This window comes from Drosophila guanche, unplaced genomic scaffold (genome assembly GCF_900245975.1).
Source record: "Drosophila guanche unplaced genomic scaffold, DGUA_6, whole genome shotgun sequence".
Classification (NCBI taxonomy): Eukaryota; Metazoa; Arthropoda; class Insecta; order Diptera; family Drosophilidae; genus Drosophila; species Drosophila guanche.
Window position 1 is genome coordinate 8,250,484 of NW_022995746.1, and position 12,512 is coordinate 8,262,995.

Consider the following 12,512-nt stretch of genomic DNA (forward strand, 5'->3'; position numbering starts at 1 on the left):
TCTTTGAACTGTATCTGTAATTAGAGTTTCTATAATTTCACTTCAGGTCATTGCCTGCTCGGGTCATAACTCTAAATAACTTGATTTTCTTTCCTTCCTTTTTTCAAACCCCGGCGAGACTCAAAAAGTCCTTAAGCTTTCAACATCAGCATATTTGCAGGCGCGAATTTCATTTTTTTTTTCCTTTCCTGAGTTCCTTCTGAGTTTGATTCCACTTGACTGTTATTGTTAGAGACGCGTCTAAGCTGTTTGGAAAATCGCAAATTTATGTTAATTTTATTGTAAATGATGAGCACAGAGAGGAAATTAAATGAAATAAAATAAAATGTGAAAGTTCACAAAGAAAATTCCAAAACTTATTTTGGAATACTTTTCTCTGCTCCCTGGTGTTTTTATTATCCACTGACAAAGGTCCAAGTACATTCTTTCCCTGCAAAATAAATCAAATGTAATGCACAGGAGCTCAGTTATAGGACCACGTAAAATCTTTTGGCAAATCACCAAATGTCAAAAGAGCTGCCAATCAAATCCACTTAACAAAAGGAAAAGGAATGCACAGGGTCTGAACAGCAGACACATGGTAATAAGATTCCCACAACATTTCTATATATTTAACCAGCATTTTGCAAGGACTTTGCAGCAGTGTTTTATCTTATTTGATTTCACTCTCTGGGTGGCTGGAGTATAAATGCAGAATTTGATAGATGTTCTCTCACATTTTCTATTTTCTTTTTACACCATTTTTATGCGCCCGGAAAAGTTTGTTTGTCCGCCTGTCGGTTCGTTTAAATTTTACTATCTCTCCGTGTCCGTCTATTTATTTATTTCAACACCAACTTCTTACGCTGTCCCTGCTCTATATTTTTCCTCCACTGTTAAGGAATTGAATTGAATTAAATTGAATAAAGTTTGCGAGCTGCAGTGCCCCGATAAGGTGTACTTCTCTCTCAGCCAAAAGCCAAGCAATGCATTGCATATAAATGTTTTAGTATTTCACGATTTTCTACCCATTTATTACGAGGCCAATGAAGTGAACGCAGGCAAAATAATAATTCTTGCTTAATATTTTATGATTGTGCTGTGTTTTGGTTTGGGAAGCTGTGGAAATGACTTTGGATTGAGCAGACTTAAGCAGATTACTCAGCGCTTTATTAATGAACTCAAACGATTTTTAATTAGCAAAATGGAAACATTAGTGCTTAGATGAAACACACATTAATAATGTAAGAATTGTTGTGGATTCAGAGTTCCAAGCTTTCGATTTCCATAGATAGATAATAGATCTAATAGATTTAGCTTTCCTCTTGTACAAATGAGAAATTGAAACACATTTAAACTGTTCTTCCTTATTATTAGAGAATAAAACCAAAGGCAAAAAAAAATAATACGTGAAAAAAAATATTTGTGTTATGTTCTTATCTTCTAGCATCTCTTCATGGTTATCTTCTGCTTAAAGTGATTCCTCAACTAGCTCAGCAGATTCTCCGTCTTCCTCGATCTCCTCGGGCTTGTCCACGCAGATGGCCATCAGGTGTTTGTTAGTGACAAAGCGAACCTCGTAGATAGTAGTACCACACTCGCTGGCTTGCGAGCCCTTTAGCAGCACATCAGTGATCAAGTTTTTATCCTTCTTGGTGAGCACGAGGAGGTCAAAGTCCCATACACTCATGTAGGTGTCCTTGCTGCCGGCCGCGAAGCTCCCGTTGTCAGGTGCGAAGGCAATCGAGGTAATGCGCCTCGTATGGTGGTTAAGGCGGCGTATTATCATCTGAGTCATCACATGCCAAACAATGAGGCAACCATCCTCGGCACCTGCAACCAAGTATTCAGCGCATGTTGAGAAGGCCAGGGCGGTGATGCTGTTTGTGTGACCCGCGAATGAGCGCACCTGAGAAGGCACCCCAGCGGTCATGTTGCTCATGCAGACTTTGGCATTGACGAAGCCAGTGGCCAGGGAGGTTATTTTCGGGTGATACGCACAGACCGACAAAGCCGGCACGTAATATTTTTGGTACTTGCGACGTAACTTTATGTCCGGTTCTGTGCCGGTCTTTGCCCAACTGAATACGCCTTGTTCACCCATGGTGACAAATAAGATGCTGAAGGGATCAAACACAATGCGTTTGACGTGTCTTTGGGAATTCGGAAAGAAGCCCACACAGCTGCGGGATTCCAGGTTCCACAGACGCAAGTCCAAATCGGGTGACCAGGTGACTAGGTGCTTTCGGTTTGGAGAAAAGGCGCCGCGAGTCACCTGCACCTGATGGCCGAAGAGGTTGAAGTTACCCTCACTGGTCCAGTCGGCGTTCCCTTCGGCCACATTCAGCTTCAGCCCATATATGTAGATCAAGCAGTCGGGCTTGCCCACCGCCAACAGGCTGGTGTCCGCCGAGATGCTTACACAGAGTACCACTCCGTCCACGAAGTACTCGCTCGCGACCACGAACGTCGACACCAGAGGAACGTCCGTCTTCGGTGCTTTTGTGCCCTTGAACGTTAGAGCTGCATACAGTTCGACGGAGGTAAGGCTACGGCCCTCATTTGCTGACTGCATTGGCACAATTGATTGAATATAAAAAACATTTTGTGATATTTTAACTAACTCTTGGTTCGCTCTACTTACCGGTGCCTTCGTAGACTCTTTGCCCTTGTTGTTCGCTGCCATTGTAATGAATTATTTTTACATTTATTCAGCTACCACACGTGTGCTCAACTTTTCAACTCCATATGGCAAATACCAGGGATGCAAGCACGCATCTTATCGCTTATCGATATCGTGACTATCAAGACAAGAAATCAAATATTTCAACATTAAACTAGATGCTATTCAGTTGACACTAGGAACAACTTTAACTTTAACTTAAAGAATCTTGCACCAAAATGTGGCAAAACTTGTGACTTTATAAGACTCGTTTGAGTACTCGGAAATGTGTTTGCTCTTTTCGGTTGGGTCTCTTCTGCACGGCGACCAGGCAATGCCAATGCCAGGAGCTTCCTTTTCCTCATTTGGACCCAAAACCCACAATTACCTGAACGTGGTTGGGCCATGATTTGCACTGCACTTGAATTATTTCCGTTTGCACTGTTTTTTCTTCCTGCTGGGGCCTGGAGAGACGCCCCGGCGGTGCAGTACCCACCCCACACACACACACGTATGCGTAATTTCATACCCACTGCCGTTTTCCTTAAACGCTTCCATACTTTTCTGCCTTCCATTTGCTTTCTGTTCCTCTTTATTATGGATATATCACCGTCTGGTGGAGGAAATGCAGTCCTCTGTTGAGGCGGCGCTTTGTATGCAGATTACCTGCATTTTGGTCTGCGGCTTGAGGTCTCTAATGAGACTTGAGTCATAGTCGTGAGCCCGCCTCTACCCAAGACTGACTGCACACAAGGGCACGGAAAAAAGCGCATAAAAGAAGTGAAATCGTGCTGAGATGGGCCCAAAAACATACATATCCTGCGTATTGTGGATGCTAAATTTATGCGCAGCGAAGAGTGAAAAGCAATAAGCTCTGTTACGTTGTGCATAAAAGAGAAATTGGCATTGACATGGGCCACACCCGGCACAATGCCGTTTGCCCCGGCCTACCATGGATCCCAGAGTATTAGCTCACGAAATGTTTATTGAATTGTCGGTAGCAGACAGCTGGAGAACAAGAGAAAGAACGAACAACTTTTGTCAATGTTATCATGGTAGAGAAGCGAAATGAAGATAGGAGAACAAAACTCTAGACTATGGAAATATCCAAGGAAACGCTGAAAGTAGTTTTATAATGTTACAATTAAAATGAGAGTAAACTAACAAACTAGTGCACAGAATAGAAGCAATTACCATGCGATTCCCATGATTTAGAATTTAAAAGGAAGAAATAATTTAAATAATATTTCAAATTAAGTCTGCAAAAGCACAGTCTTTGCTTAGTCCAGTCACGACTTTATATTTGAAGGCAGTTTGTGGTGTCTGATCCCTGGCGAAAATGCAAGCTTCCAGCCCTGATTTGAAATTGAAGAAACACGTGCTCTTAACATCAACTATTATACATTGTTTTTTAGTATTCAAGCAAGATGAACTCTGCCAGTGGTTCAGGGCAATTAAAAGGCGAGAAGGAGAAAGTATGTCGAGTTAAAACAGTCGCTAAAATGCCATAAATTTGTTAAACTCATTGCAGAAAAAAAGTGCCAGTTCTCTGGCAAGAGGGGATGGCTTTAACATGTGTAAATTTGCCGCTGAGCTCTCGAGGATTCGGAGAGCAGTAAAAAATCATCACCCAAAACCCACTGGCATGTCCGCCATGCCTCTTAAACGGGCGATACAATCCACCAAATAAACACATTTAAAATCTTTGCACTCAACGATTATCTGGTATATTTTTTAGTTTATTCTTTTTTAGTTATTCTTCGGACTCAGCCAGTCCTAGTGGGACAGACATTTTCTATTGTCTCATCCATTTTTTTCAGTCTACAGCGCTGGGCTTGCCGTTCGTGGACTCGTTTTGATTGCACCCCATAGAAATAACGATATGGGTGTGCACGTTCACTCATCCGCCGACCATTCCACTCGTCCATTCATTCATTCATATATGTATGTATGTAGAGCTGCACTTTTAACGAGCATCTCACCTGGCGCTACGCCTTCCTATCTCCGTGGCCATGTCCGTTTATGCAAGTGTTAAATAAAGTATCTTCAGGCTATTGTTGTTTGTGCATGGCCTAGTCAGAGTCGCTGACATTTATTGCTTGTTTTAGGGCGGACTAGAAAATGGTACAGAAACAACATTTATTACGAGCTGGGACACATAAAACAAAAGCACGAGCAGTTTATAGTTGTTGGCCATATAAATGGCTGGGTGGTAATATGTCTGCTTGTCAGTAAAGGTAACCGGGAAGATACTTGGAGAATCTCCGGCTGTTCGGTTGGGAGCATCAAATAATATACAGAAAATATCATGAACAAAAAATTCCAAGCAGCTCAGATTAGTAGATCAAAACAAAGAAAAAGAACCGAACCAGTCGAACAGCTGTGGAAAGTAGTGTTGGAAGCGAGTCAAAGCTGTGTTAATTCCTATCTTGCAAAAGTGAGCATTCAGTTCATTTCAAGTGACACGTCAGAGCGTACAAAATAAAATTAAAATACATTTTTAAGGTAAGCCGTAAAGCTTTACTAAATGGAAGTGTTTGCAAGCATTTTGCCATATTGCAGATAATGCCACCCCGTAGAAGTGCACGTATCATGGCTCAAAAGGCCGCTTCCAGTGAGGCGCCTCACCGCCGCGCTTCGTTTGTTCGAGCAGCACAACGCCTTGCCGCCAGCCGCCCAAATTATTACCAAACCAGGGCCCTCCCGGCGAATCGCCGCCGAACCACTGCAAACCAACGCGCTGGCCAACACCAGAACGCAGAGGATGAGACAGATTTTTTGTACCTTGACATTGACTTCATCGAGTATGTCGAAATGGCTGATATGTTAAGAAATACGAGCAATTCGGTAGAAGAAAATCCGGCTCAAATTTCTATGGGCCGTCGCCGCCTTCAAAAGGAGTTGACGAAAATGATGAGCAATCCGACAGAAGGGTGTCAGGTGATGTTACTTGACAACTTGATCTACCACTGGAAGGCCATCATTGTCGGGCCCACGGATACGCCCTATGAGGGCGGACATTTTGAACTGGGCATTCTATTTTCAAATTTTTACCCGCGTGAGGCACCGGCTTGTGTATTCCTCACAAAGATTTACCATTGCAACATAGAGAATGGCATAATCTGCGTAGATATACTGGATTCGGAATGGTCGGCGGCCCTGACAGTGGAAAAGTTACTTTTGTCCATCCGATCGCTGCTGTCGGATCCCAATCCAGACAACCCCATCAATCCGAATGCTGCCGAAATGTACTTGAAGAACCGCACAATGCATGACCGCACGGCACGGGAGTGGACCGCTCTCTATGCCAAGCCTGACACCAATATGATCCCAATATCTGATGAATAATCTTTCAATGTAATACACAATGTTTAAAATTCTTGCTGCTGGACAAATGGACACAAGCCACATGGTAAAATAACATACAATTAACGCATAATTGAAGTGCAAAATTTGAATTGTTTCCATCCCGACAGATCGGTGGAGAGGTACGACAGGAGTACGACAGAAAGGCAGTGGACCTCGAGAGACATAAAAATATCCAATAGAAATATGTACAGAAAAATGTTCATTACACGTTTGTCCAGCAACGACTGCCATAATTATTTTCCACTCTTATTTGCTATGCAAATGTTGATTTAAAACTCTATATTTCAATTTTGTTGGCTCATTTGAATTTGTATTATTAAGCGCTGCGCCTTCCGTATCCGTAACCGTATCGCATCGCCCATTCTCGTTGCAAAACTTTTGCAAATAAAGCAGTTTATTGTGCCAGTGGGATTTATAATCCACACAAGAGTTATAAGTGCTGCCACCCGATTCTGGCAATCTGAATCCCAATCCCAATCCAAGAGAAATCACTTAAAAAAGAACGATAGAAGAAATAAAGAGTTCCGGAGACCTTTGGTCCTGGTCCTCAAGCATTTCAAATTAAAAGCATTCGCCGCGTTTTATTGCTGCGCCTGCAATTTTTCTCCTTTTTTTCAGGGCAGGACCTGCCTGCTGCCTTGCTCTTGTTGGACATACAAATTTTTATGTCCATTTGGCTTTATTTCACACTTTCTTGTTTATTATTGCTCGAGCTCCCCGACCCGACCCCAAAGCACACAGAACGAGAACAAATTTAAGTATTTGACCTTTTTACCCTAGCAATGGTCGTGTGCTCTGTGTCGGTGTTCTTCCTTCACCATCCTCAAATAATGTTGTTGCCATTGATTTATGCAAGGAGAGATTCACGCGCAGACCCTTTCCTGTCGCTGTCTCTGTCTCTGCCCTTGTCCCTTATTCGACTTAAATGCTAACTTAATTGTTCTGCCCGTGTCCAAAAAATTGCTGCTCACCTATTTTATGTTCTGTTTTCCCTACAAGGGTCTTAGAAAGGAAAGAGAAATCTCTGCATTCCCCTGGAGCAGTTAATTTGGCGCAAAATGATTAGCGACACGACATCAGCATGGGTTCCCAAATGGGTTCACGGAAGCAGGAGAGCTTTTAGGAGAGCCTCCTAAAATTGAGTGAAAATTGTAAGCAAACAGAATCCGAGGCAATTAGAGCACACGCAGTTGATAGTCAGCAAATTGGTAATTCTTTCTTAATTATGTTTTGCGTGTACAAAAATAAACAAATAAATGAAATTTCTATCAGCTTAGACAAGATCAATATCCATTTGGCTCGGTGCATCCTTGCTGTACTTGTTATGAAGCTCCATGCAATCCACTTCCTTGACCATCCCATGGGTCCCGGGTCCCATGCGATACAGCAAGACGATTCCACCCGTGAAGGCGTCACAGAGGGTGGCCTGGTAAATGCACTGAAGGGCCAGATCGAAGGCCTGCTCGTCAGTCAGATCAAAGCGATACATCTGGTCGAGGATGCCCAGCGCATTACTCGCTCCGCTGCCCACGGCAAATTTCTTTCCACTGATGTTCATTCCCTCAGAGTCCGCGTAGATAAGGGACGGACCCTTTGGTCCATAGCCAGCCAGCAGCATGCCCATGTCCAGGCCCGTGCCGCGGTGCATTTGAGACACGTCGCCGATCATCTTCGCGGCAGCCCCGACGGACATTGGCTGCTTGTGGCGCAGCTCGTGAAGGCGGCTCTCCCGAGTGAGCACCCGATACCAGTACTTGCAGTCAGCCGCCCCACCGGCCAGAGTGCCCACAATGTGCTTGCTGATCGGCACAATTTTCTTCATTTTCTGGGTGCACACATTTATGCCATTGCATAAACGTGAATCCGCACAGAGTACAATGCCGCCCTGGTACACAAACCCCACAGTGGTGGTGCCGTGATTAACCTTCCTACCCAAATGACTCAAGTCTGGGGTGCCCGGAACTGGTGGCATCAGTCTGTATGGAAATATCTGATTCCTTTTATACATGAAGTTCATACTGCTTGTAGTTGGTAGCACAGATTTGAGGTCGCACAGCTCCTCCAGTGACATGTTTGCGCCTTTCTAATTTGTGGCAAGAGTTAAAAATAAATATTAACAATATCTCAGAGGCAACTTTCTCCTGAAGTTATGCAAAGCAATGTGTACAGTGTTTGGGATTTGTTTTTGACACGAAATTATGAATTCCATTTAATCATTCTTTGGCTACAACAAAAATGTTAGGCTCCAATCCAATTACATGACAAATCTGCATTATTTGTACAAGTTATAAAACCCAAATATTTCCATAGAAATGTGTGAAAAATATTAAAAATAAATACATTGCACTTATTGTAATGCCCAGAGGAGAAAACTCAACTGCAACATATTTTCATATTCACCTGAGCGCAATCTAATAATCTAATATATGCAAGCGATATTGCATTTACAATATTCTGGTTTTAAATTCATGTTTACATCTTCATATACTTTAATGTCTGCCTTTTTTGGCATGTGCCTGCCGGATTAGAATATGCTTTCCATTGGTTTTATGAGTTCTTGGCATTTTATGAGGTGCTCGCCAAGAAACGAGAAGCGAGTAGTACCGAAAATTGAATATTAAATAACCTCGAGCAATAAACAGAATTACAATGTGTTTATGTAGAGAGGCGTGAGGGATGGGCGAATATGTAAATTGTTTATGATATTAATATCCGTTTGTTTGTGCAATCGTTTAAAAAGGATTACGCGATTAGCATCCGACTGCGGTAATTGATAAGCGTTTATGGCAAGGCGGAAATTATTATCATTTCAATTAATTCGGCAATAAGAGAGGAATAGTGGCTGTGGTGGCACCATGCACAAGTTAACCCTCTTGAGGGTGTAAAGTGTAAAAATCAAGCCCACAGCTGGGCCATAACCCTTAAGAACCGCACATCTTGGCCTTCTTTCATATCCCACAATGTCGGGGTAATCAATTTTAATGTTCCCTGGACCCCCCAAGTTTCTATATACAATCGAAACCATTGAAATGTGTGCGTCCTGTCAGAGGTTAAAGCGTTTTGTTGTATTGCCAAATTTGCTTCTGACCAGCGCTGAAGGCTTTCCGAGAGGGGTTTGGGCACAAATAGAACCACATTGTCAATCAGCAAATTCCTGCCCCTCTCTCTCTTTGGGCTATTTGGCAAAGCCGGAATGGCAAACACTTGGACAGCACGTTCCGTTTGGCCTTTGCGTTTGGGTTTGGGTTTACCACCTGGACGGAGACCTGCTCCGCAATATGGCCAAAATTTATGCATTACTGTTGACTTATTAGGGACTGCCGTATCCCGCATCTCCCTCTCTCTGGAGCCATCCTATTTGTGCTGTTGATTCGCTTTGATTTGGGATGCCCGGGATGCCCCAGAGCTGGCCAACTGTGTGTCACAGTTGCGCTTAGCATTCGGTTTGGGATCCCCCTCTGGGCAATGTGTTCTCCTTAATAGTTGCTAATTATGTTTAATTATTCATTTGTGATTTTGCATGGGCCCTCCAGGGCACACGTCTCTCTACAATGTGGAAAATTAATGAGACATCTGGAAGAGTTCCGACAGCATATGTGTTGCTTACATTTTAATGCTTTTCTTTAATCGAAAACTTATTTATCCAAGAAATCAGCAAGGCAGCAGGATCTTCACTCAACATTCCACTCAATTTTTGCATCCTCGGAGGCTTGAGAACTCTGAGAAAATAATTATAAATTAGTATATTAACATCTTGCAGATGAAGCAGTCTTACCATCCGTTGAATCATTTTAAATCTGCGTCTAAATATTCTGAAAGAAGAAAGGAACATGTTAATCATCGCATTTTCCAGTTGCTAAATATGTATTTCATAATAAAGATCTAATAAAGATGATTCTAAACAGCGTTGTTCAGTAAGCATAGCGTCTCAAGAAACCCCCCCAGGTATGTGGCAACATTTCAACCTTGAAGTGAAGCTTTTAATCAAGACCAACACACCATAACATAGCAAGCACAAAGACACATGTATCTGCATACCTAGCATGCCGCCATACCTTGTCGTTGCTGCCCCAAGATGCGAGATAGAAATATGTAACATAATCACATGCGTTGCTGCAATTTGCTTTGCATATTTACAAGCACTGTCGCCGGGCTGCTCCGATGATATACGAGTGAGTGCAAGGAACGTACGTACGTATATAACTGCGATTCGCAAGCTGTAAATTTGGACTTTCAATGCAGTGCAGAAAAGGAAACTTGACATTTACTAATTGCCAGATTATGGCAGGGACCACGCATGGAAATGTGCTAGAGCAGAGGGATTAAATGCATGGGGAATCAACGCCCCTGAGGACTAGAACTTCATGGTAGAAGTTTTCTGTAGAAGAATCTGATATTCATATGTTCATTACAGGCAGAGTCAAACGAAATGGGTTAAGCTGTACTTTGGCTAAGGGGGGAAACTCGACTTCGACTAACTTCGATTTCCGTGCAGATAAAGCTTGCCGATGCTGTCATCGAAGGGATTAATTAATCAACGTTATGCCTGTCAATCGAGGACTGCACTAGCCGTCCGTGTTCCCCCCTCACAGTTCCTGTCGTTTCGATGGCATTTGATTTCCTGCCTTGGAGAATATCACTTTCGCAAATTGAAGTTGCTTTTTTCTGTCATTCTCATACCCCAAACACACTCGCACACAGACGTGGCTTCGGTTGCAGTTGGATGTGGCATGCTTCATGGCAACTCATGCATATTCATTGTTTACAAGCACACTGCCACACGACCAGACAACAATCTCTCAAAAACAGTACCTGATTTCTTTTCAAACCACATTCCCCAACCTCCCAATCTCCCAATCTCCCAATCTCCCAATCTCCTTGTCTGCCGACATTTGTTTGCTGTCCATATACATCTTTGGTCTGGCTATGAATCTTTCAAATGCAATGACCATTAGGAGTCCATTCTATTGTTGCGAACAACTCACTCATCCATCATACGCTTGCCATTTATGTAATTTGTGGCAATTAACCAAAGAGTAGCTTGTGGGTGCAATGCAACCAAAGCCGGAAGTGTGTAAATTTGCACAAGAAATGTTGAATTTTAGCAAACAGCATACAAGTTTTTTTTTGGTTCAAATCTGGCATGTGCATACAGAGACAAGAAAGAGGAGCTTTAAATGTATACAAAATAAAATTACTTCCCAACTGTGTATTTAAATTTAAGTTCCACCCATCCCTATGCTCTCCTCAGGGCCCATGGCAATTCCTATTTTAAATGTGTATCTGCTGTTTGATGGCACATAAGTATCTGTTGGATTACCCACTTTTTATTGCCAATTACCAGATGGAAAGACATTTGCATATCCAGCTGAGAATCTACACATTCACCCGCAACCTGTGGCCCAATTTTTGTTTTCAATTTATATTTATTTATTTGCCTGGACAAGCATCCATTCGATGTAGCAGAAACGAATAACAGTCATAATCTTCGATATAATTTCCACTTTATGGTTGCCTTGTGGTGGGACAATAAAAATGTACACATTGATATGCTTTTATGGATGCAAAAGATGGATACAAGAAGTAAACACATAAACAATGAGCAGTGAGTGACATCAAAGAGCAATTTCAATGTAAAATTCCCAAGACACAACACACACACACACACACATGCCAACCATTTAGCTATTTTTGTCTTGACTTCTTGGATAGACAAAAGGTTTCACTGGCACAAAAAAAAGCACGAATACGTATCACATAATTTGACAGAATCCATAAACCATAAATTCAGAGCAAAGCTCGCACTAAAACAGCCTCCTCCTCCGCCACACAGATATTGTCTCTGGCAAGTAACAAGAAAACTGTCTCGTAATCGTTGGCAATAAAAAGAAGCCCAGAAGCAGGCCCATAAAATAGTATCGAAATCAGTACGTATCATCCGAGTAGTTGGTTACATTGACTGGCCCTGGTCTGTTCACATAAAAATCACATAAACGCATAAATCGTCATCAGGCCGCAACAATCGAGACTATTAGGTTAAATCAACCCAAAGACAGAAACCGAAATCAACATGAAATATATTTAGTGCTCACATGCCATGCATTCCACTGTGTTAGACGCCCAATTACGAGTGATTATGCCACGAATTGTGATGAAAGTCAGAGCTTAAATGAGCCGCTTCCCGATTCACAGCACAAAATTTGGCATTAAATCTGGGTCCAAAATTACACAAATATTTATAAACTGTGGGCCACAAAGAGCGCCCACATATGCATGGCTAAAATAGTTGTGAATTCTTTTTTCTCGGCTGACTGTGTACATTTTTCCCTAATGGAAAATGCTCCTGCATTTTTGGGGATTAGTTTGGATAACAAAATTGACTGAACGTATGAACACATCCTTAAATCCTGCTAAAAACTTAAAGTTTCGCAAACATTTTTCAGCAAAAAGGTCTCCCTCGCTCCAAAAACGAGAATTCTTCTTTTTTGTTGCCTGCCAAGTG

General features: G+C 42.3%; 3 protein-coding genes across 3 annotated transcripts; 1 reads left to right on the forward strand and 2 right to left on the reverse strand.

The window, feature by feature from the left end:
* Positions 1–1,415: 1,415 nt before the first annotated feature.
* LOC117581979 (transcription initiation factor TFIID subunit 5-like) lies at positions 1,416–2,700 on the reverse strand. Its single transcript, XM_034269468.1, has 2 exons — positions 2,624–2,700; positions 1,416–2,548 (listed from the first exon to the last, which is right to left on the reverse strand). The coding sequence occupies exons 1-2, from the start codon at positions 2,663–2,665 to the stop codon at positions 1,451–1,453; spliced, it is 1,140 nt and encodes a 379-aa protein (XP_034125359.1). The 5' UTR covers positions 2,666–2,700; the 3' UTR covers positions 1,416–1,450.
* A 2,317-nt stretch (positions 2,701–5,017) lies between these two features.
* On the forward strand, positions 5,018–6,235 carry LOC117581950 (ubiquitin-conjugating enzyme E2 D4-like). Its single transcript, XM_034269433.1, has 3 exons — positions 5,018–5,146; positions 5,204–6,053; positions 6,118–6,235. Exon 2 carries the CDS (start codon positions 5,207–5,209, stop codon positions 5,987–5,989), a length of 783 nt encoding a protein of 260 aa, XP_034125324.1. The 5' UTR covers positions 5,018–5,146; positions 5,204–5,206; the 3' UTR covers positions 5,990–6,053; positions 6,118–6,235.
* A 1,048-nt stretch (positions 6,236–7,283) lies between these two features.
* LOC117581952 (proteasome subunit beta type-5) lies at positions 7,284–8,101 on the reverse strand. The gene has a single exon (XM_034269435.1). It carries the CDS (start codon positions 8,079–8,081, stop codon positions 7,284–7,286), a length of 798 nt encoding a protein of 265 aa, XP_034125326.1. The 5' UTR covers positions 8,082–8,101.
* Positions 8,102–12,512: the final 4,411 nt, after the last annotated feature.

Bases quoted from the DNA above. Each gene is read 5' to 3' on its own strand.
- LOC117581979 (XM_034269468.1), bottom strand. From the start codon at position 2,665: ATGGCAGCGAACAACAAGGGCAAAGAGTCTACGAAGGCACCG. The intron at 2,549-2,623 runs GTAAGTAGAGCG...GTGCCAATGCAG, and splicing joins AAGAGTCTACGAAGGCACCG to TCAGCAAATGAGGGCCGTAG.
- LOC117581950 (XM_034269433.1), top strand. From the start codon at position 5,207: ATGCCACCCCGTAGAAGTGCACGTATCATGGCTCAAAAGGCCGCTTCC.
- LOC117581952 (XM_034269435.1), bottom strand. From the start codon at position 8,081: ATGTCACTGGAGGAGCTGTGCGACCTCAAATCTGTGCTACCAACTACA.